Below are 22,728 nucleotides of genomic sequence, written 5' to 3'. Positions count from 1 at the left end.
GATGGGAAGAAAATGCTCAGGGTAGAAAATACACTGAAAACGGAGTATGTGCAGGGCTGCCAACACTGCAACTGCAGTGGGGACGTGGACAGAAGAGGGAGCTGGAGAACAGTAGGCACACGTCTACGCCTTTAACCTCAGATTGTAAGCTCCTTGAGGGCAGGGACTGATGTGAGTGCATAATAAATTTGTAAAGTACTGCGTAAATTGATGGTGCTATACAAGTACTTGAAATAAACTAGAAAATGTTGTAAAATGTATTCAATAGCATTTAGGCTGGGTTCACACTGAAGCGATGAGAGAACACCACGAATCCGCGGCAGGTTCCCGCATCGCATGCCTCCCGCCGGCAGTTCACACTGCCCTATGCGGACTGCTGGGAGTGTCAGTGAAACCTTAATGACACCCCCAGATCAGTTCGCATATCGCAGTGCGATCTGCAAACTCGGACAGGAATCGGATCGCATGGTGTGAACACCCATGCGATCCGATTCTGCTGCGGACCAAAAAAAGGGTCCTGTGCGAGTTTGGAGCGGGTGCGATGTGAATTCAGCCATACTATCTGTATACTATCTGTATGGCTGAACTCGCATCGCACAGAGATCGGATGCGATTTACACTGCAGTGCGGTGCGAATCACATCCGGGTCTCCCAGCCGCAGCAGTGTGAACCCAGCCTTAAACTCTCCCATAGGAAGCCAATAGATGAACTGAGATAAGGTTTATGACATGGCCATGTAGGGGTGACAAAGTGGAGCATTTATTCTAATAACTCTTTAGCATCTGTAGCACCCTGGAGTTGAGGCAGGGTTGCTCCTCACACATTTACTTACCAGGAGTAGTCAACCTGGTTGATTGTTAGAGATCCATTGATTTCTCCCCAAGTCTGGCCTTTTTTGCACTTTTCTCTTCTACCACTAGGTGGCTGGGTACTTGGTGATACTAGATATCAGAAGGGCAACTCAAGGTCAGGTTATGGGTATATGGGGTATCTCAGCCAATGGGCAGGGGTTTTCTTGGATTCCTTGGCCTGCTGGAAAAACCTACGGTATATATTCGGGTCGAGTCGGGCGATCCGTTTTCTGTGCCACCTGGAGGGCCGTCTGGGTGGATGTGTGTCATGTTGCCCCGGGCTGCTAGGCCGGAGATTGGGCCTATCCCAGGGGCGTCTGGCTGCTAGGCTGTCTGGGGGCCTATCCAAAAGCAAGAGAGTAGCGCAGGGTTGGGATTGCGGCTTGCAGTCGAACCAGAGGTGATGGTTCTGCCAGCCAGAGAACCTGTTGTGGTCGGAGATAGAGGGGAAGCTGTTGCCACTAAGGGACCAACCACCTTATTACCAGGGACCACAGTAAGTAACTGAAGCAAGTGCCGGAGCAATATTCTCACCGAACGGGCACAGTGGAGAATCAGAAAACTTGAGGTGGTGATCAAGTCAAGGAACCCAGCCAGCGGAGGTGAGGCTTGCAGAACAGCCTTGTGTGTCAAGCCAGGGGCCGAGCAGGCCAGTGGGGTGAAGCTTGAGAAGTATCGGGAGTGCCAAGCTAGGGACCCAGCAGAGAAGCGCAGGTGACACTTGAGGAAGATACCACCGTAAAGATTGGAGGAGTTCAAGGGATTCAGTGGCAGTGAATCAGTGGGTCTAGTGAGAGACCTGGAGCTCAGTGGGCTGAAGAACTACAAGGAGATGTTGTAGTGAAGGTGAAAGAACTGTTAGCCCTTGTACACACGTTCGGAGATTCCGACAACCAAATCTGTCGGATTTTGTCCGAAACTGTTGTATACACACGGTCGGACGAAGTTGTCGGAAAATCCGTTCGTTCAGAACGTGATGACGTTATTTCGTTATGACGGGACTATGTTCAGGCTAGTAGCCAATAGCTTTGATGTAGGGATTTGATCTGAGCATGCGTGGCACTTTGTCCGATCGGAATTCTCTACACATGATCGGAGTATGTCCGATCGGAGCATTTTGTCAGAAAATATTTCCGGCAAGTTGGAAAATTTGGTCCGACGGATATTCCGACGGAAACAGTCCGATGCAGACCACACACAGTCGGAATGTCCGACAAAACGCTCCGATCGGACACATTCCGTCGGAATCTCCGATCGTGTGTACAAGGGCTTACACTTTGTGTTAGGAACTGTTAAAGACTGTTGCAATAGGAGACAGCATTCCTACACGTGCAGATGTGGCTTCTTGCTGGAGGCCTTTCCCTGCACAACTGTCCTCTTATTGAAGTCTCGGGGTCTGCTAATTGAACTTGCAACTGCTAAAGGTTGGTCTGGCCCTAACCCTCTTTCCCCCATAAAAGTTTTTTTAAGAGAAAAAAAATCATCTTTTTTGCATTCAAGAAGTGTCTGGCGCCCAATAACTTCCACCTTGCACCCACTATGCCTCCCAACCCACCACATACTGAAGGATGGCAGCATTCTCTGGCCCTGAAGGTTCTCATTAGACTGAAGGAGGCCGGAGACCTTGCTACAACAACTAAAACTTCCCCTACCATGTAAAGGGTTAAGACTTGTGGGCTGGCTAGCAGATCACATTCAGTATGATGGAGCAAGTCAGCAGACTCAGTTTATTGTCAAAACACACAGTGGATGTTGTCGCCTCCGCCTGATGAGACAGTCAACAGGAGGTAATTATTTCTGCTGCTTTAATGCCGGCCTTGGCACCGGAGAGGCCAGAGGAGATCTCACTGCCAAAAAATGACCTTGTTTGTTAAAAACACTGACACAACCAAGCAAGAATGTAGCCCCAGCCGCTCACAAACAATGTTTTGCAAGCTAAAATCTCGCTGCAGACTCGGGGTAAACATGTTATTAGACAACAGGGGTCACTTAAACTTCATTAAGTACTGGCACAGTTCAACAGGAAAAGGCTTCCACTGGCCAGAAAGGGAAGCTGGTTCCTTTACAGAACACCAGAACCTGAAATATTCAAAGCTTGGGAATTACCGAGAACTTACAGGTTTTCATGTCATTTTTTTGGGTTCCCCCTATAATCTTGTTTGCAATGTTTGCATTACACCGCACCGATATCCAACAATATGTTATTCAACTAGAATTCAATTCGCTTAAATGCGCAACTGGTCTATTTAATTCATTATTCAAAGCAAACTTTCCCCGTCCACCCGTGCCTCTATGCTTTATTTTGATGAGAAATCACTTTGAAAAACGCCCCCCTATGAGCCAAAAGTATGTAACAAAGAGTGTTGGTAACTGAAGTATGTAACATACAGGTATCAGGTGTATATAAAGTACAAAATGCACAGTAATGTACAGAGTGCAGGGGTTAGGCGTGTGTAATGTACACAGTGCAGGTTTCAGGAGTATGTATCCTACAGTGTGCAGGGGTAGGTAATGTACATAGCTCAGGGATCAGGAATATGTATCCTACGGTGTGCAGGTGTCAGGGGTGGGTAATTTACATAGTTCAGGGGTCAGAAATGGGTAATGTACAGAATGCAGGGGTTAGAAGTACGTAATGTACACGGTGCCAGTTTCAGGAGTATGTACCCTACAGTGAGCAGGAGGCAGGGGTGGGTAATGTACATAGTTCAGGGTTCAGCAGTGTGTAATGTATAGAGTGCAGGAGTCGGGGTGGGTAACGTACATAGTTCAGCAGTGTGTAATGTACAGAGTGAAGGGGTCAGGAGTGGATAATGTACAGATTAGTATGTACTGTATAGTATGCAGGGGTCAGGAGTGGGTAACGTACATAGTTCAGGGGTCAGGAGTGGGTGACGTACATAGTTCAGGGGTCAGGAGTGGGTGACGTACATAGTTCAGGGGTCAGGAGTGGGTGACGTACATAGTTCAGGGGTCAGGAGTGGGTGACGTACATAGTTCAGGGGTCAGGAGTGGGTGACGTACATAGTTCAGGGGTGAGGGTGGGTAACGTCCATAGTTCAGGGGTCAGGAGTGGTTAAAATACATACTTCAAAATGTATGAATTCAGTAGTGGGTAATGTGCAGGGGTCGGGAGTATGTACTGTACAGTTTGCAGGGGTCAGGTGTGGGTAAATATATAGTTCAGGGGTCATGAGAGATTGATGTACATAATTCAAGGGTTAAGAGTATGAAATTTATAGAGTGCAGGGGACAGGAGGGGGCAACAAAAAGTTCAGGGGTCAGGAGTATGTACTGTATCATATGCAGGGATGAAGAGTGAGTAATCGACACAGTTCAGAGGTCAGGCGTATGTAATGTACAGAGTAGAGGGGTCAGAAGTGGGTAATATGTACATAGTTCAGGGAACAGGAGGAGGTAACCCATATCGTGTGCAGGGGTCAAGAGTGGGTAATGTACACAGTTCAGAGGTCATGATTATGTAATGCACATAGTGCAGTGGGTAATGTACAGAGTGTAGGGGTCATGAGTGGGTAATGTACAGAGTGTAGGGTCATGAGTGGGTAATGTACATAGTTCAAGGGTCATCAGTGGGTAACACATTAAGTGCAGGGGTCAGGAATGCATAATGCACATAGTGCAGAGGATCAGAAGTGGGTAATATACATAGTTGAAGTGTCAGGAATGGGTAATGAATAGAGTGACGGGGTAAGGAGTGACTAATGTACATAGTGCAGGGGTCATCATGAGTGGATAATCTATATACTTCAAGGGTCAGGAATGAGTAACATACAGAGTGGAGGGGTGAAGAGTATGTAACGCACAGAGTGCAAGGTTTAGGAGGGGGTGACACACAGGCAAAGGCATAAAATGGGACAAAACCTGCAAAGGACATGGATGGGGGTGTACACATGCTGTGGCCGTGATGCTTTCCATCACAGCATGGCAAAAATGACCCCCCATGTTGTGCTTGCCCACCAAACACAACCCATTTCACTGAATGAGGCTGTCCGACAACCACCACTGCAGTGCAGTGGTGAAGGTATTTAGGGGTTATATCAGACAGTGAGGGGGTAATATACCTCTTCCTCACTGCCTGTCAAATGCTCTCTGAAAAGCGATCCACTGCAGATATACACTAAACCATATCAATATTGCGCCAATCTAAGCACAAGCCTTTTTCTGTTTTTTTTTTGTTTTTTTTTACATACTGTAATAAAGTGATGACTGGCATCAGAGTGCCCCCATTAACTTTAAAAGTCACTTAACCTTTTTGATTTTTTTTTTTACCTTTGTTTTTGTACGTGTAAAATGCCACAGCCTCTCCGTGGTGCCAAAGGATCTTGGCCAGCTCCCCTGCAGAGTGCGGAAGGAAGCAGACTCCATTCTCTGAACCACCACCCTCCACGAAGCCACACACCAGGCAGTTCAGCACAAAGAGGACAATCCTTTCTCCCCATGTCTGGACCTGGAGAATGACAAAGTTTATTGTCAAAGGAAGTACCAATTGTCAAATTATCACAAACTGCTGACAAGAACGGTTCTCAGTGCCCTTCTCTAATAGAAAGATCGATCTGTGCCTGGGGGTACTCTAGAAAATTGCGAGATAATACAACGGAAATAACATTAGAACAGTGTAATCGGCTACAGCGAGTCAGGCAGCAACTAAATAGACATAAAAAGTTATCACACTTTTGAAGATCTAATGTGCTTCTAAACTTGCTGCTATCAACCTTTATAAAGTGTTCATTATGGAGAACGACACCAAGAGGGATGCGAAGCCTATCAAGTTATATTGTCCAGGGACAGTAGTCTTGACTGCACAGTGTAAGGTCCAAGAACTGTTGTTGTGGCACCTGGAAGCCGGGGGCATGGGTCCTTTTATTTTTTTGGGGGGAGGGGGACTGAAGGGGGTCAGTCTTGGGCACTTGTACAATAAAAAGGTGTATACCGGGGGAGATATTGTACAGTAACCTGAGCCTACTCATTGTGTACATATGCCAGAGTACTTCAAAGCAAACCTCAGCACAATCATTTGTAAAGAATGAAACTCCCCTTTACATTTCTGCACACAGAAAACCATAATATGTTGGCTTACCTGTAGCTAACAAGGATATCTCCTAAACCTGCACGGTTTAGGAGATATCCCTGTATTTGCATGTGCCGGCGTCATGCGGCACATGCGCACTTAAGACAACCGAAGCAATGGTGCTATATGTCGTTGCTTCAGTTGTACTGTGCCGTTCCCGCGCGCATGCGCGGAGTGACGTCATGGCGACTCTGGCTAATCACAGCGCCGGAGCCGCGATACTCGGAAGTCACTCCGGGACAACATGTCGGTGGTTGGAGGAGGAGACGTGGACCGATGCGGGAGCTTCGATCTGAGGTAAGTAATACATAATTAGCTAGTATGCTATGCATACTAGCCAATTAAACCTTTGTCTTGCAGGGTTTTTAGTTTTTTCGTTTTCATGCTGAGGGTTTACTTCCTCTTTAACCACTTGCTTACTGGGCACTTAAACACCATTCTGCCCAGACCAATTTTCAGCTTTCGGTGCTCTCACACTTTGAATGACAATTACTCAGTCATGCAACACTGTACCCAAATGAATTTTGTGTCCTTTTTTTCCCACAAATAGAGCTTTCTTTTGGTGGTATTTGATCACCTCTGGGGTTTTTATTTTTTGCGCTATAAATGAAAAAAGACCGAAAATTTTGAAAAAAAACGCATATTTCTTTGTTTCTGTGACAGAATTATGCAAATTATTAATTTTTCTTCATAAATTTTGGCCACAATTTATACTGCTACATGTCTTTGGTAAAAATAACCCAAATTAGTGGATATTATTTGGTCTTTGTGAAAGTTAGAGAGTCTACAAGCTGTGGTGCGAATCGCACAAAATTGATCACATCTGATGTACTGGTGGCCTATCTCGCTTCTTGTGACCCAAACAAGTCAGGAAAGTACAAATACCCCCCAAATGACCCCTTTTTGGAAAGTAGACATTCCAAGGTATTTAGTAAGAGGCATGGTGAGCTTTTTGATTTTGTCATATTTTTCCCACAATTCTTTGCAAAATTAAGATTTTTCATTTTTTTTTCTCCACAAAATTGTCATTGTAATAGGTTATTTCTCTCACGTGGCATGTGTATACCACAAATGACACCCCCCAAAAAATTCTGCTACTCCTCCTGAGTATTACAATACCACATGTGTGTGACTTTTTCACAGCCTGGCCACATAGAGAGGCCCAACATGCAGGTAGCGCCATCATGTGTTCTAGGAACATAAATTACACATCTAACTTGTTGACTATTTATTACACTTTTGAAGCACCAGGACAATGACACGTGACACTGATGACAGATGGCACTGATACGTGGCAATGATGACACTTATACGTGGCACTGATGACAAGTGGCACTGATGACAGATGGCACTAATATGTGGCACTGATGACAGATGGCACTAATATGTGGCACTGATGACACGTGGCACTTATACATGGCACTGATGACAGATGGCACTAATACGTGGCACTGATGACAGATGGCACTAATACGTGGCACTAATACGTGCCACCGATGACAGATGCCACTAATACATGGCACCGATGACACGTGACACTGATGACAGATGGCACTGATAAGTGGCATTGATGACACGTGACACTGACAACAGATGGCACGTGACACTGACAGGTGGCACTGATGACAAATGGCACTGATACGTGGCACTGATGACAGATGGCACTATGTGGCACTGATGACACGTGGCACTGACGACAGGTGGCACTGACGACAGGTGGCACTGGGGGCAGGTGGCACTGGGGGCAGGTGGCACTGGGGGCAGGTAGCACTGGGGGCAGGTAGCACTGGGGTGGATGGCACTGGGGGCAGGTAGCACTGGGATGGATGGCACTGGGGGCAGGTAGCACTGGGGTGGATGGCACTGGGGGCAGGTAGCATTGGGGTGGATGGAACTGGGGTGGATGGCACTGGGGCGGATGGCACTGCTGGGGCGGATGGCACTGCTGGGGGAGGATGGCACTTTTTATTTTATTTTTTTACTTTTTTTTTTTTTCCTTACTACAGGCAGAACGGCTGCCGCTGCAGCCGTTCATCTCTCCCCTCTCACACTGTCTGTGCGAGGAGGGAGAGCGGCGCTGAGAGATGATCTCATATGTTTACATATGAGATCATCTCCCATTGGACACGCCGATCACGCTGTAAACGGCCGCTGTGATTGGCCGTTTACAGCGATCTGTGTTTGCCTGTCCCCGGGGGACACGGCGAACACAGAACTTCCGCGATGCGCGGCGGCGCGCATTGCGGAAGTAAACATCAGGCCGTCCAGGGACGACCACCCGGACGAACGCGCCTGCTCTACGGCCGTCATTCGGCTATAGGGCGGGCGCGAGGTGGTTAAACAACCCATGGCTCCTCTTTTCCCCCCAAGTAAACAGACATAGTCACTGTCTTAGCTCCATTGCTCCTCCAACCGTCTGCCAAGCACTGGCTCTTTTATTCAAAGACAACAAAAGCAATCACAAACAGGAAGCCCTGGCCCCAACAACCAATCACTTCTTTCGCAGGATATGACCTCACAGGATATGACCAAGCGGGATATGACCAAGCGGGATATCAGTTTATACAAACATTGACTACCGTTCCTGCTGATGGGAGATTATCTGCAGATGTATGCCATGACACCTCAAATATGTTGATCAGCCATACAGGGGTGACACGAGCGCACATCCGCTAAACCGATGTCTTTGCAGAGCGAACACACACAGGGGTCCTTTCGTCGGCAGACATATCCCCACTCTGCAAGCACCTCTCTCCAACCTCAGGAAGTTTTCCACTACCAAACGGATCTCAACCAGCCTCAGTCCGCCCCAGTCAGCTCTTTAGAGCGGGTTGCGGGAGGACTAAAACTGGGAGACACTATGACAATACATATTAAAATACATCTTCATAAAATTTTCACAACACCCCCAGTACAGATGTCCCTCCAGAACAGAACTCCCCCAGTGCAGATCATCTTCAGTGCAGATACCCCTGGTACAAATCTCGTATTTACTAGAGATCTCCCCCCCCCCCCCCCCCCGCAGTACAGATCTGTCCAAGCACAGATCTCACCTAGTACAGATTGCCCCTCTAATACAGATCTCCCCACAGGGCAGAACAGCCTGGTGTGTGGCTTTATGGAGGGTGATGGCTCAGAAAATGGAGTCTTACACTTACCCAAGTCACTAGTAGAGATCTCCCCCCCAGTACACTTTTGCCCCAGAACAGATCTCCCCCAGTACAGGTTTCACCATAATGCAGATCTCCTCCAGCACAGATCTCATTACTAGTAAAGATCTTCTCCATAGCATTGATCTTACCCAGCACAAAGCTAAAGCAGTACAGATCTCCCTCTAATACAGATCACCTCCAGCACAGATCTCCCCCCTCGTACAGAACCCCATCCTAGTTCGTATATTCCCCCTAGTACAGATCACCCCCAGTACAGATCTATCCCCTATTACAGCACTTTCACAGTACACCTCTGCTCCAGTACAGATCCCCTTTTAAAGATACCCCCCTAGTACAGATCTCCCAAGTACAAATCCCCCCTCCCCGTACAGACCTCCGCAGCACACATCTGTACTGGAGACAGATCTGTACTAGAGACAGAGTATAGATCTCCCACAGTACAGATTTGCCAGAGTACAGATCTACCCCAGTTGAGATCACCCCCCCTTATAGATTTCACTCCCCTTCAGTTATCAATTCACTACGGATAACTGGCCTCCCTTGGCTGGGTCAAGTGACTGATGCCAAGAAGGAGCTAAGGAGTGCCCCCCTCACTCTGAACTGCCTCAGCTCACTCTTTCTAAACGGATTGTCTATGAGGTCTGACGGGCGGCAAGAAAAACTGCATTGCTTCGGGGATGTAGTAACTACCAGAACTAGCTGGTGCGCCACGGGCCTTTTATCCCCCTCATCTATGCCCTTGCCCAGAAGCCACAACTGCAGCATAATTGTGCCCATTGACACGCAATACAGAATACGTTGTGTGCGGCTGTATGAATAAAACTGCCGGCAAAGGCTTTTGTACATGGACTGTAGCTGGTTTAGACAATGTTTCAATGCTCTTGATATGTACAGTATTTAGCTAATTTAAACTGAGGGGTTTATATAGGGACAGCAGTTTGTGCAGTACTTTACAATATAAAGGGAGACATTTGCAGTTACAATACAATAACATACAAGAGGGTTAAGAGGGCAAAATATGCCCATATGTGTGTGCAAGAGCCTATATAACCTGTATCTAAATAGCTATGATGTCAGGGCAAAACTCAAATCTCAGTGCTCTTAGGGCCCTTTCACACTAATACGTTTTCCAGCATTTTTACCTTGCAAGAAAGAAGTTCCCCTTTAAACTGTGTTCACTATGTTTTAGTTTGTGAATAAATGGAAAGCTCTGTACAGAGCTATTCCAGTCCATTCATTCTGAGGCTGCAGAGATGGAGATTGAGGACATAGCCCTCAATCTCCTTCCTCTGTCTCAAAGGTGGAACATCAGAGGTCTGTTTAGACCCCTGACATCTCACCAAATCCTCCCCTAACAGGGCTCCTAATAAAATTGTAAAAAATGCTGCCCACACCAAAATGCTGGAGCCTCATACACCGTGTCTAAATGCCCATTGGCATTGTGCATTGGGCCTTAGACTAATGACTCAATTCTACAAGAGTGTCTTCAAATTTAATATTCCTCAGATATAAATGAACAGAGACAGTGATCAGTACAAATCACTAACTCTATTCATTAAGAACAGTAAGGGGCCGATAAATGACACATTTACTGTCCCCTTCTATGCTCTCCATTCCGACAGCATCCCCCGCAGCAGCGAGCGGGAGAGGGGGGGCGCACAAAAAGGATGGATAGGAGGAGCGAAGGGGGCAGCTGCATATAGAGGAATTGATCCTGCCTGCAGAAGGGAGGAGGAGAAGAAGAAGGCAGTCAGCAGCTACAGGAGGAAAATTAACAGATAGGTTGCTCTATATGCAGTCGCCCCGCCGCTCCTCCTATCCATGTGTACAGGGAGAAGCATGGGGCCTGAGTCACAATTATTTATTAAAATGCTTAACCTTCGCAGTCTTACCCGAAGGCCTTGATGCACAAAAGACATTGACATTAAAAGACCTTAAGAGAACCAACATACCAACAGGGCAACATACAAAATAAAAGCCAGGGAGTCTGTCCAACACACCCCAAATTAAAGTGGGAGTAAACCCGCTGAAGTTTTTTTTTTTTTGACCTGCAAAGGAAAAGGCATAATGAGCTAGTATGCACTGCATACTAGCTCATTATGAAATACCTTAGAATGAGGTCCCGACATCTCCCCGATACACGTCGAGGGAGCTGACACGTTCCCTCGGCGTGTCTTCCGGGTATTGTGGGGCTCCATCGCTATGAGTGGCCGGAGCCGCGATATCGTCACTCCCGCGCATGCGTGCGGGAGATTTCTTTCCAGTAGGGTCCGGCGTCTGCCGGACTTTCAGCCGAGAATCCCCTGTGAGCATGCGGTGCTGTAGTCAGCGGCGCATTGTGAGGGGAATATCTCCTAAACCGTACAAGTTTAGGAGATTTTTTTTTTTTACCTACAGGTAAGCCTTATTATAGGCTTACCTGTAGGTAAAAGTTTAAAAAATTACTTTACTACCACTTTAAAATTAGGTGACTCCAAAAGTATGTACAAAAAGTAAGGTTTTCAATTTCTTTCGGAATTTCAAAAAGTAATTCTCAAGTCTCAGTTTCAGAGGCAAGGAGTTCCAAAATTCAGCTCCTTGTACTTCACTCGTTCTCCCGCCGCATGTTTTTTTTAAAAAAAAGTTTGCCGATCTCAAGAATCGGGTAGGCACATACTTGACAAATTTTTCCTTCAGATACTCTGGACCACGTCCGTGTAATGCCTTATGGACAAGACATCCAGTTTTGAACACAACCCCGTTCTTTCACGGGCAGCCAATGCAGGGCTCTAAGGGATGGAGTGATGAGGTCACGACGAACAACACCTGTCAGTAACCTTGCTGCGGCGTTCTGAATCAACTGGAGCTTGTATATGGTACAAGCAGGCAGACCCAGATACAGGGCATTACAGTAGTCCAATCGACTGCTGATAATGGCATTGACCATGGCGATCTTGTCAGAGTCTGCAATATAGCGAAAAGTGGACCTCAGGAGTCTCAGGTAGAAGTGGCATGAACTCACCACCTGATTTACCTGAGGGTGCAAGTTCAACCTAGAGTCAAAGAGTGTCCGGAATCGGAAAAGGTTTGAAAGATTCCGGCCAGGAATACACCTGGTTACTGAAGATGATGCATTCAGTTTTGGTGTCATTTTGTTTTAGATAATTGGTACCCATCCAGTATTGGATTTCCTATAGACAGGAGGCCAGCATCACCTGATAATCCCCTTTCTTGGATAATTTGAAGTAGTTTTGGGTGTTGTCAGCGTAGACATGGAACGGGAGATTGTGTCAGCGAATGATATACAGCAGCGGCCTCATATAGATGTTAAAAAGGATAGGAGATAAAGCCGATCCTTGTGGGACCCCGCAAGACAGGGAGCTATCAGCGGAATAAAATGGTCCCAACTTTACCCTCTGAACCCTGTCTCACAGGAACGAGGCTACACATGCCAGAGCTATGCCATCCATTCCCGCCACCATCTCCAACCGATCCACAAGTATAGAGTGGTCGATGGTATCAAAAGATGCCAACAGATCCAGAAGTACCAAGGTCGAAGTTTCATTCTCATCCAAGGCCCAGAGTAAGTCGTCCTGCACTTTTACCGGGGCTCTTTCCGTACCTCTCCCAGGACGAAATCCTGACTGGAAGTCATCAAAAATTTTATTAGACTCCAGGTGAGGTTGAAATTGCCATATCGCAGCTCGCTCCGTGATTTTTGCCAAAAACGGAAGGGTGGAAATAGGGCGATTGTTGCTCAACGTGGTGCGCTCCACGTTAGCTTTCTTTAGCAGGGGTATAACCACCGCCTGCTTCAGAATACATGGAACGACACCAGTAGCAAAAGACATGCTGACAATGACAATGACAATAGGCTCCAGAGCATCTGAGGAGTCCTTCACCAACTGCGCAATGCAGGGATCAAGTGATGAGGAAGAGGCATTGAGAGATTTGAGAATGATTTTGATATCTTCTGGAGTCACCGGATAAAATACCAAGAAGCGGGTCCCTGCATATGGTGGGCATGTTTCTTCCGCCTCCACTGATGAAATGTTTTTTCCAACAATTTCTGTTTTCTCTTTAAAATAAAAGGACAATTGCGACCCCTGTAAGTATGCCCCTGCCACTAGGGGCACCATCCATCCCCTTCCAGCTGCCGCAGCGGTCAGCCTCTCATAGAGCTTGACAGGCTGTCTGCAGCGTGGCTGGATGGTGCAATGGGGCAAAAACGCCCAGTGTGCATGGGGTCAGTAAATAACAAACCCACACAGGTCTAGAGAAGGCTGCGATTTCATGGGTATAGATGAAATGTATTTTTATACCCACAAGTTAGTAAGGGAAGTCTGACTTTTATATGTCAGTTTTTTTATTTGCACCAACATACAATTTTTCAGGACAAGCTCAATTTTCTCTGTCACAATTGCACTAATACGGCTACAATCACATTAACCACTTCCCGACCAGCGCACGACGATGTACGTCGACAGAATGGCACGGGCAGGCATATTGGCGTACAGGTACGTCCAATATTCGATGCTGCCCTGCCATCGGGAGCGCGGCGGCGGCGGCGCGCTCCCGCGCTGGTCGGGACCCCCCGTGAGTCCGGTCGCGGGACCCGCGGACTCGATCGCCGCGGGCATCCCCGCGATCGTCTCACGGAGCGGCCGAATAGAGCAAATGCTGTGTAAACAACATTTGTCTATTCTGCCTAGCAACTAGTGATGCTGATCTCTGCTCCATGTGATTGGAGCAGAGATCAGTGTACACTAAATGAAACCCAACCCCCCCACAGTTAGTAACACTCCCCTAGGAACACTTAACCCCTACACTGCCACCCACTGGTTAACCCTTTCACTGCCAGTGTCATTTACACAGGAATCACTGCATTTATATAGCAGTGATTACTGTATAAATGACAATGGTCCCAAAAATGTGTCAAAAATGTCCGATGGGTCCCCCACAATGTCGCAGTCACAATAAAAATCGCTGATCACTGCCATTACTAGTAAAAAAAAAAATAATAAAAAATTATTAATAAAAATGCTATAAAACTATCCCTATTTTGTAAACGCTATAACTTTTGCGCAAACCAATCAATAATCGCTTATTGCGATTTTTTTTACCAAAAATATATAGAAGAATACGTATCGGCCTAAACTGAGGGAAAAAAATGTTTTTTTATATATTTTTGGGGGATATTTATTATAACAAAAAGTAAAAAATAATGCGTTTTTTTCAAAATTGTCGCTCTATTTTTGTTTATAGTGCAAAAAATAAAAACCGCAGGGGTGATCAAATACCACCAAAAGAAAGCTCTATTTGTGGGAAAAAAAGGACGTCAATTTTGTTTGGAAGCCACGTCGCACGACCGCGCAATTGTCAGTTAAAGCGACGCAGTGCCGAATCGCAAAAAGTGGTCTGGTCTTTGACCAGCAAATTGGTCCGGTCTGAAAGTGGTTAAACATGTCAGTTTAGAATTCAGAAAAGTCGCACACACTATATATTTAAAGCACTTCTTTTTTATGCTGTCTCCCTGGGAAGTAGCACCCAGGACACAAATGTGAGCCGAGTTTCCTCCATATATTTGAGGGCAGTACTGAAAGTAATGCAAAAGTGGACACAACTTTTTTTCCGACTTACATAGGTTGTTCAAATTTCCCGTGTTGTTTGAGTAACTCTTCCTCTAGAGCATGGGTGCTCAACCTGTGGCCCTTCAGCTGTTTCGGAACTACTAGTCCCATGCTGTCAGTTAAACAAGCATGACCCCAAAAGGCAGAGGCATGATGGGATTTATAGTTCCGTAACAGCTGGAGGGCCACAGACTAAGCACCAATGCTCTATAGTAACTCTTTTTCACTGCAGGTAAATAATGAATTGCAAGCAGAAGCAACATGCCGTCATTGAATTCATGATGAAGGAGGGGTGCAGAATGTCTGACATCCACATAAGGCTACAGAATGTTTACAGAGATGGCACCATTGGCAAGACCAATGTCTTCTAATTGGTGACTGTTGTCAATGATATTATCGCCATAAGCCTTCTGTTGATTTTGGACATTCTGCTCCCCTCCATCATTCATCATGAATAATGAAGTCACGTGATCGTGATGAACACGCCTCGGGACTGTGACACCGATCGAGCTCGCTGCTCGTTTTTACATTGCCTGATTGCTTTTATGTTGATGCGAGTACCTGTCTACTTTTTTTTAATCAATAAATACGCTGTAATATACTACACTATGGGGCATCCCTCCTGTTTTTAATCTCCACCTATGGTACACTGGCGAGACCCATCCATCCCGGATACCTTAAGGTCATTCTTAAAGGGGACACCTACGCTGACTGTAGGCAGGATAGCTATACCAACAAGGACCTGGGCTACCTCGCTAGGACGGTCACCAAGGACCCACAAGACACATATTTTTATGCTGTTACCTTACAGCAGTAAGGTAAGGGAACACCCATATATCTAATCAGCACGATGGATCGCACGGGTCATCCACCACTAGCAGCACTTTACAGCATTTGGTTTACCAGCACCAGCACTTTAATTTTCTGGGTTTACAGAACCACTATATATTGCACTATATATATTTTTGTCGAAGGAAGCATTTATGGACATTTTGATATATGCTTTTATATGAACTTTTATTTATTTATATATATATACACATGTATGATTTGATATCCTTTTCTATTAACCTATTATCCATTTTCACTTGGGAGATAAGCACTTTGTTTCAAGTACCTAAGACTGGTAATTGTTAGCACTTGTCTTGCACATCTAGCTTGAGTTTATCATTTGTTTACTATTAGCCCACATTTGGCTTTTTTGGCATTGTCTGCACGTTTTTAGTCTGACAATTGCCAGCATCTGCCTTGTATATCATATTTTACTGTGATCTCATTTTATTAGTACCTTTTAGCATTTTATCTTTTATGTACAGTGCACCACTATTCTTCTATCTCTTAATGATGACACGTTGCTTCTGCTTGGAATCCATTATTTATCTGCAATGAAAAAGAATTACTATAGAGGATGAGTTACTCTAAAAACTTATGAAATTTGAATGACCTATTGTCAGGGCTGGGCTCCTGTCATTTTCAAGCAGCTCTTTTCTTTCAGTGCACAGAGGCTGCTCAGCTGTCTGCAAATTACGAGCCACTCATTTCCACAGTGACTCACCTGATTACCATTACCTGCCATCTTTAGTCCAGACTACAGTCATCCCTTTTCACTATTTAGGCTGGGTTCACATTGCAGCGATGCGGGAACGCCGCAAATCCGCTGCGGGTTCCCGCATCGCATGCCTCCCAGCGGCAGTTCACACTGCCCTCTGCGAACGGCTGGGAGTGTCAGTGAAAAGTTAATGACAACCCCAGATCAGTTCGCATATCGCAGTGCGATCTGCACACTCGCACAGGAATCGGATCGCATGGTGTGAACACCCATGCGATCCAATTCTGCTGCGGACCAAAAAAAGGGTCCTGTGCGAGTTTGGGCCGGGTGCAATGCGAATTCAGCCATACTATCTGTATGGCTGAACTCGTATCGCACAAGAGATCGGATGTGATTTGCACTGCAGTGCGGTGCGAATCACATCCGGGTTCTCTCTGCCGCAGCAGTGTGAACCCAGCCTTAAACAGATTTGCTCATTGTGTGGTCTATGATTTCCAGTGTGTTCCTGTGTATGACTTGGCCTGGCTGACCTCTCTTCTGATACCTGATCCTGTTTTTGCTCCTAACTACGCTGACTTCTGGCTTTCTGACCCCGGCTCGTCTGATGACCTCTATATTCTGGCATCAAAATCCTGGCTTCAGTTTTTGACTATGTTGATGAACTGTGTTATTTTTTGCTATTTTATTAAAAGGTGTGATTTGAACTGAATTTTCTGTCTCCATCTGGTTTATGGTTCCTGACACCTATTTACTGTAAGTTAAAGTGAAATTAAAATTTTGGGGTTTTTTTTGCTTTAAAACAGGGTGGATTTGATTTAAATCAAGTAGATTTAAATTACAATTTAAATCATGGATTTAAATCACTAGTAAAAAGGCTTGATTTAAATCAACCTGATTTAAATCATAATTTTTAAAGAGCAACTGTTATCTCTGTCCTGCAGCGGCTCCTCCTCTGACCCCCTGGTGACTCGCCGACAGTCCCATTCACTTTAATGGGACGGCTGGTGATACGGCAGTGACACAAGGTTGAGGGACGTGGCGGCAGCAGGTGAGTGGATGTCGCTAACAGGCACTGCCATGATGGATCTGAAATGACAGGGGCTCTTTAAATGTAAGGACTTATCCTTGCTGGTAGTTAGAACTTTTAATATTTTCAAACTGGTGAAGGTTTCCTATTTAGAATAATAAGCTGTTAGGTTAGTAAAACAGCGATATCAGAACCGATTCAATCATACAGTTTGTAGTGTACATAGATTCGCAAAACAATCCGATAAAGAAACATTCCTGAAGGTTTATCTCATGGTTAATGTGAAATTGTGTGAATGCATCAATGCAGTGCATGTTATCTCAGCTTGGATTCATTGAATGAGTTTACCAAAAAAAGTAAATATTGCAGAATATACAGTATCATTCTACATAACTAAGCTCCATTTCATGCTGAATAAACTAAATTATTAAGGTATCTTAAACAGAAAACTGTCTTTGGATAGATTTTTACTCCAAAAGCATTTTATTAACCACTCCCCGACCGCCTCGCGCAGATATACTGCGGCAGAAGGGCACGTACAGGCAGATTAACGTACCTGTACTTGGCCCTTTAAGAGGCAGCTTGCGGGCGCACGTGCCCGCCCACCGGAAGCTCCGTGACTGTGATCGCGGACTCGATGTCCACGGGGATACCCGTGATCGTCTCACGGTAAAGAAGAATGGGGAAATGCTAATGTAAACAAGCATCTCCCCGTTCTGCCTAATGACATCTGTCAGTGACGTGTCACACACAGCCCCTCCCCCCCACAGTTAGAATCACTCCCTAGGACACACTTAACCCCTACAGCGCCACCTAGTGGTTAACCCCTTCACGGCCAGTCACATTTACACATTAATCAATGCATTTTTAATTGCACTGATCGCTGTATAAATGTGAATGGACCCGAAATTGCGCCAAAATTGTCCGACGTGTCCGCCATAATGTTAATATAAAATCACTGATTGCTGCCATTACTAGCAAAAAAAAAAAAATCAATAAAAATGCCATAAAACTATCCCGTAGTTTGTAGACACTTATTGTGCAAACCAATCAATAGACGCTTGTTGAGATTTTTTTAACCAAAAATATGTAGAAGAATACGTATCAGCCTAAACTGAGGAAAATACTTTTTTTTAAAGATTTTTTGGGGATATTTATTATAGCAAAAAGTTAAAAAAAAATGTTTTTTTTTCAAAATTGTCCCTCTTTTTTTTGTTTATAGCGCAAAAAATAAAAACCGCAGAGGTGATCAAATACCACCAAAAGAAAGCTCTATTTGTGGAAAAAAAATAAGGACGTCAATTTTGTTTGGTAGCCACGTCGCACGACTGCGCAAATGTCAGTTAAAGCAATGCAGTGGCGAATCACAAAAAGTGCTCTGGTCTTTGGCCAGCCAAATGATCCGGGGCTTAAGTGGTCGAAAGAAATTTGATTAAAAAAAATAAAAAATCTATTTAAAAAAAAAATGAAAAATCTATTTAAATAAAAAAAAAAACAGATTTAAATTAAAAAAAAATCAGATTTAAATAAAAAAAAAATAGATTTTTGGGATTTTTTTTTTTTTAAATCATTGATTTATATCCACCCTGCTTCAAATTAAAAAAATATATTATACCTACCTGCTCTGTGCAATAACATTGCACAGATCAGTCCCTTACCTCCTTTTCTAGAGACCCCTGCCAGTGCTATCCACTCCTCCTTCCTCCGGGTGCCCACTCAGCAAGCCATACGCTAAGGGTGTACACCTATGCGGGCATGGTCCAGAGACGGGTTGTGTGCGCCCATAGACACACACACACAGCGCCTGTAAGCCAGGCCCCGACTCCCGGTTCACAGAAGTCTGACTGAGCAGCAGCAGGGGGCCTATGGTTGCCTGTGCCTTCTTGTGATTTCGGGAAGTGGAGAAGCAATGCTGCAGCTGGGACAACGCTGGAGCGGTGAGAGTAGCCAGCTAAGTGTTTAGGGGTGGGCAGGGGAGGTCTAGGACAAGGTAGTGGAGCGTTTTTTGCCTTAATGCACAGAATGCAGTAAAAAATAAACAAATAAATAAAACATTTTGCCTTTAGAACCACTTTAATAAAAAAAAAAAATAAATAAAAGTTATGCGCACTTTTTGCATTACTTTCGGTAAAACTCTTTGTATATACACTTGATGCCGATGACAATTTCTCTGGCTCCGGAGCAGATCCTCCAACAGAATACTGTATATGGGGAAGACTCTCCAGAGAAAGGAGATTTAGCTCATACCGTAGCCTTGAGTGCCAACAGTTAAGGAAGTGAAAGAACGTTTCCTTTTGTCTGGAATTCCATTTAAATATTCACAGCCCAGAGCAAGGAAATTACAGCCAATTTTACGTTTTTTACTGTGGAGTAAGAAATATCTGCTTTCCCTTTCCTTCAGTTCTCATGATAGAAGACGGTAAATGGTGAAGTAAAAAAAAAAAGAAATGTGGTCCTTTACTTCTGCTCTGGCTCGAGCAAAGGACTACACAGCACTCACCTGCTGAAGACCCTCCTGGATGGGAACACATGACTGCAAGACGTCATCTACACCCCACCATCTGCCATTCAAAGACACCGCCACAACTGGAAAAACAAGCACAACAGCTCACACACTAAGACTGGACAAATTGTTTGCAGAGAAAGGCAGAGCTAGTACACTACAAATACACGATATTGTCAAATGTATTGGGACACCTGCCTTTACACGCACATGAACTTTGATGGCATCCCAGTCTTAGTCCGTAGGGTTCAATATTGTGTTGGCCCACCCTTTGCAGATATAACGGCTTCAAGTCTGCTGGGAAGGCCGTCCACAAGGTTTAGGAGCGTGTCCATGGGAACGTTTGACCATTCTTCCAGAAGCGCCTTTTGACGTCAGGCACTAATGTTGGATGAGAAGGCCTGGTTAACTGTCTCCGCTCCAATTCATGGGTCAAAGGTGTTCTATTGGGTTGAGGTCAGTCAACTTCCTCCACCCCAAACTCACCCATCTATGTCGTTATGGACCTTGCTTTGTGCACTGGTGAGCAGTCATGTTGGAACAGGAAAGGGCCATCCCCAAACTGTTCCCACATAGTTGGGAACATGAAATTGTCCAAAATGTCTTGGTATCCCGACACCTTAAGAGTTCCCTTCACTGGCCAAACCCAACCCCTGAAAAACAACCCCACACCATAATCCCCCCTCCACCAAATGATTTGGACCAGTGCACAAAGCAAGGTCCATAAAGACATGGATGAGCAAGTTTCGGGTGGAGGAACCTGACTGGCCTGCAAAGAGTCCTGACCTCAACCCGATAGAGCACCTTTGGGATGAATTAGAGCGGAGACTGCGAGCCGGACCTTCTACTCCAACATCAGTGCCTGACCTCACATATGCGCTTCTGGAAGAATGGTCAAACATTCCCATAGACACACTCCTAAACCTGGTGGACAGCCTTCCAAGAAGGGTTAAAGATGTTATAGCTGCAAAGGGTGGGCCAACTCAACATTTAACCCTACGGATTAAATTTCATGTGTGTGTAAAGGCAGGTGTCCCAATACTTTTGACAATATAGTGTATAGTACAACATATCACAGGATTCGCAAAAGGACTTTACCCAAGGCAAAATTATGTTGGAATGATTTTATTTAGAAGCAAGAACTCATGGGTGTCATAAAATAATCTTTGGGTATAATAATTTAATCAGTAAAAAATCAATTAAGGCGCCATGCACACAGGGTGTTTAGCCCAGGGGCAGGAGGCTCTGGCGTTTAGGTGTGGGCAGAAGGCACAGGTGCACCATCCAGACCTGCTGCCAGCATCCTATTAAACTCTATGGGAGGCTGACAGCTGGATGGGGCTGGACGGTGTACCAAGTTCTAGCAACGTTTAGGGCTGTATGTGCTCATGACGGATGCCTGCAATGCAGACTTGAAGTGGAAGTCCGGGAGAAACCTCTCTAATCTTAAAAGGGAAGGACCAGCTGAAATTTTTTTTTTTAAAGTCAGCCGCTACAAACACTGTAGCGGCTGACTTTTAATAAGCACACTTACCTGTCCAGGGTGCCCGCGATGTCGGCCGCACAAGGCCGACCCGTCCCTCCGATCTCAGCGCCGCCATTGGTACTAAGAGAAGCAAGCAGAGGAGCTTTGCAGCTTCACTGCCTGTTTCCTGCTGCACATGCGCGAGTCGCACAGCGCTTTGTGAATGGGGCGCCTCATTCCCCAAAAGACAACGTGAGGTCGAGAAGACTGGAGATCACTGCGGTGTAGGAAGTGGCAGATTAGGACGATCTGCCTAGCAACAACCATTTCTGGTAAGTTAAAAGAAAAAAAAAAATCTAATTTATTTTTTTCTGATTTCAATGTAATTTTGTTTTTTAGGGTGGCCCTCCACTTTATAAACCAGTTCCCACCCCCATTCTAAGTCCCATATAAACTAGCCTGTAGACCAGTGGTCTCCAAACTGCGGCCCTTTGCCTGCCTATATCTGGCCCCCCCGGAGCACAACTACTTCCAGTGACATCAACAAGGGGGCACAATTCCTCCTACCGACACCAATGGTGGTGCATTATTACTTCCCCGATACCAAGGATGGGGTACTATTCTTCCTGCTAATACCAACAATGGGGCACTATTCCTTCCACTCACACCAATAATGGGACACTATTCCTCCCACTGACAGCAATGATGGGGCACTATTCCTCCCACTGACAGCAATGATGGGGCACTATTCCTCCCACCAACACCAATGATGGGGCACTATTCCTCCCACCAACACCAATGATGGGGCACTATTCCATCAACTGATACAAAGGATGGGGCACCATTCCTCCTACTGACACCAATGATAGGGCACTATTGCTTCCCCTGAGACCAATAACGGGGCACTATTCCTCCCATTGATACCAATGATGGGGCACCATTCCTCTGACTGACACCAATGATAGGGCACTATTCCTTCCCCTGAGTCCAATAATGGGGCACTATTCCTCCCACTGATACAAAGGATGGGGAACTATTCCTCCCACCGATACCAATGATGGGGCACTATTCCTTCCCCTGAGACCAATAACGGGGCACTATTCCTCCCATTGATACCAATGATGGGGCACCATTCCTCTCACTGACACCAATGATAAGGCACTATTCCTCCCCCTGAGTCCAATGATGGGGAACTATTCCTCCCACCGATACCAAGGATGGGGCACTATTCCTCCCACTGACACCAATGATGGGACACTATTTCTCCTACTGACACCAATAATGGGGCACTATTTCTACCACTGATACCAATGATGGGGCACTATTCCTTCCACTGACACCAACAATGAAAATATTTCCTCCCACTAATACCAATAATGGGGCATGGTTTACTCCTCTGCTGTAGAGGAAAGATGTCTATACTTACCTATTCTCAGGGCACTCCGGTCTGGTCTCCCAGCTG

At 45.6% G+C, this 22,728-nt stretch overlaps 1 protein-coding gene across 2 annotated transcripts in view; it reads right to left on the bottom strand.

Annotated features, from left to right (window-relative positions):
* LOC143959309 (protein FAM169B-like) overlaps positions 1 to 22,728 on the bottom strand; it is an 89,605-nt gene that overhangs the window by 21,968 nt on the left and 44,909 nt on the right. For both annotated transcript variants that reach the window (XM_077468000.1, XM_077468001.1), the window contains exons 5-6: positions 19,799 to 19,884; positions 5,142 to 5,319 (exon numbers count right to left, since the gene is read on the bottom strand). In XM_077468000.1, the coding sequence (XP_077324126.1) occupies positions 5,142 to 5,319; positions 19,799 to 19,884 (264 nt within the window). The remainder of the gene's footprint in view (positions 1 to 5,141; positions 5,320 to 19,798; positions 19,885 to 22,728) is intronic.

Source organism: Lithobates pipiens, unplaced genomic scaffold, assembly GCF_037356315.1.
Source record: "Lithobates pipiens isolate NorthernLeopardFrog02 unplaced genomic scaffold, aLitPip1_a1.2 Scaffold_7, whole genome shotgun sequence".
NCBI lineage: Eukaryota > Metazoa > Chordata > Amphibia > Anura > Ranidae > Lithobates > Lithobates pipiens.
This window is presented reverse-complemented; position numbering and strand designations above follow the sequence as displayed.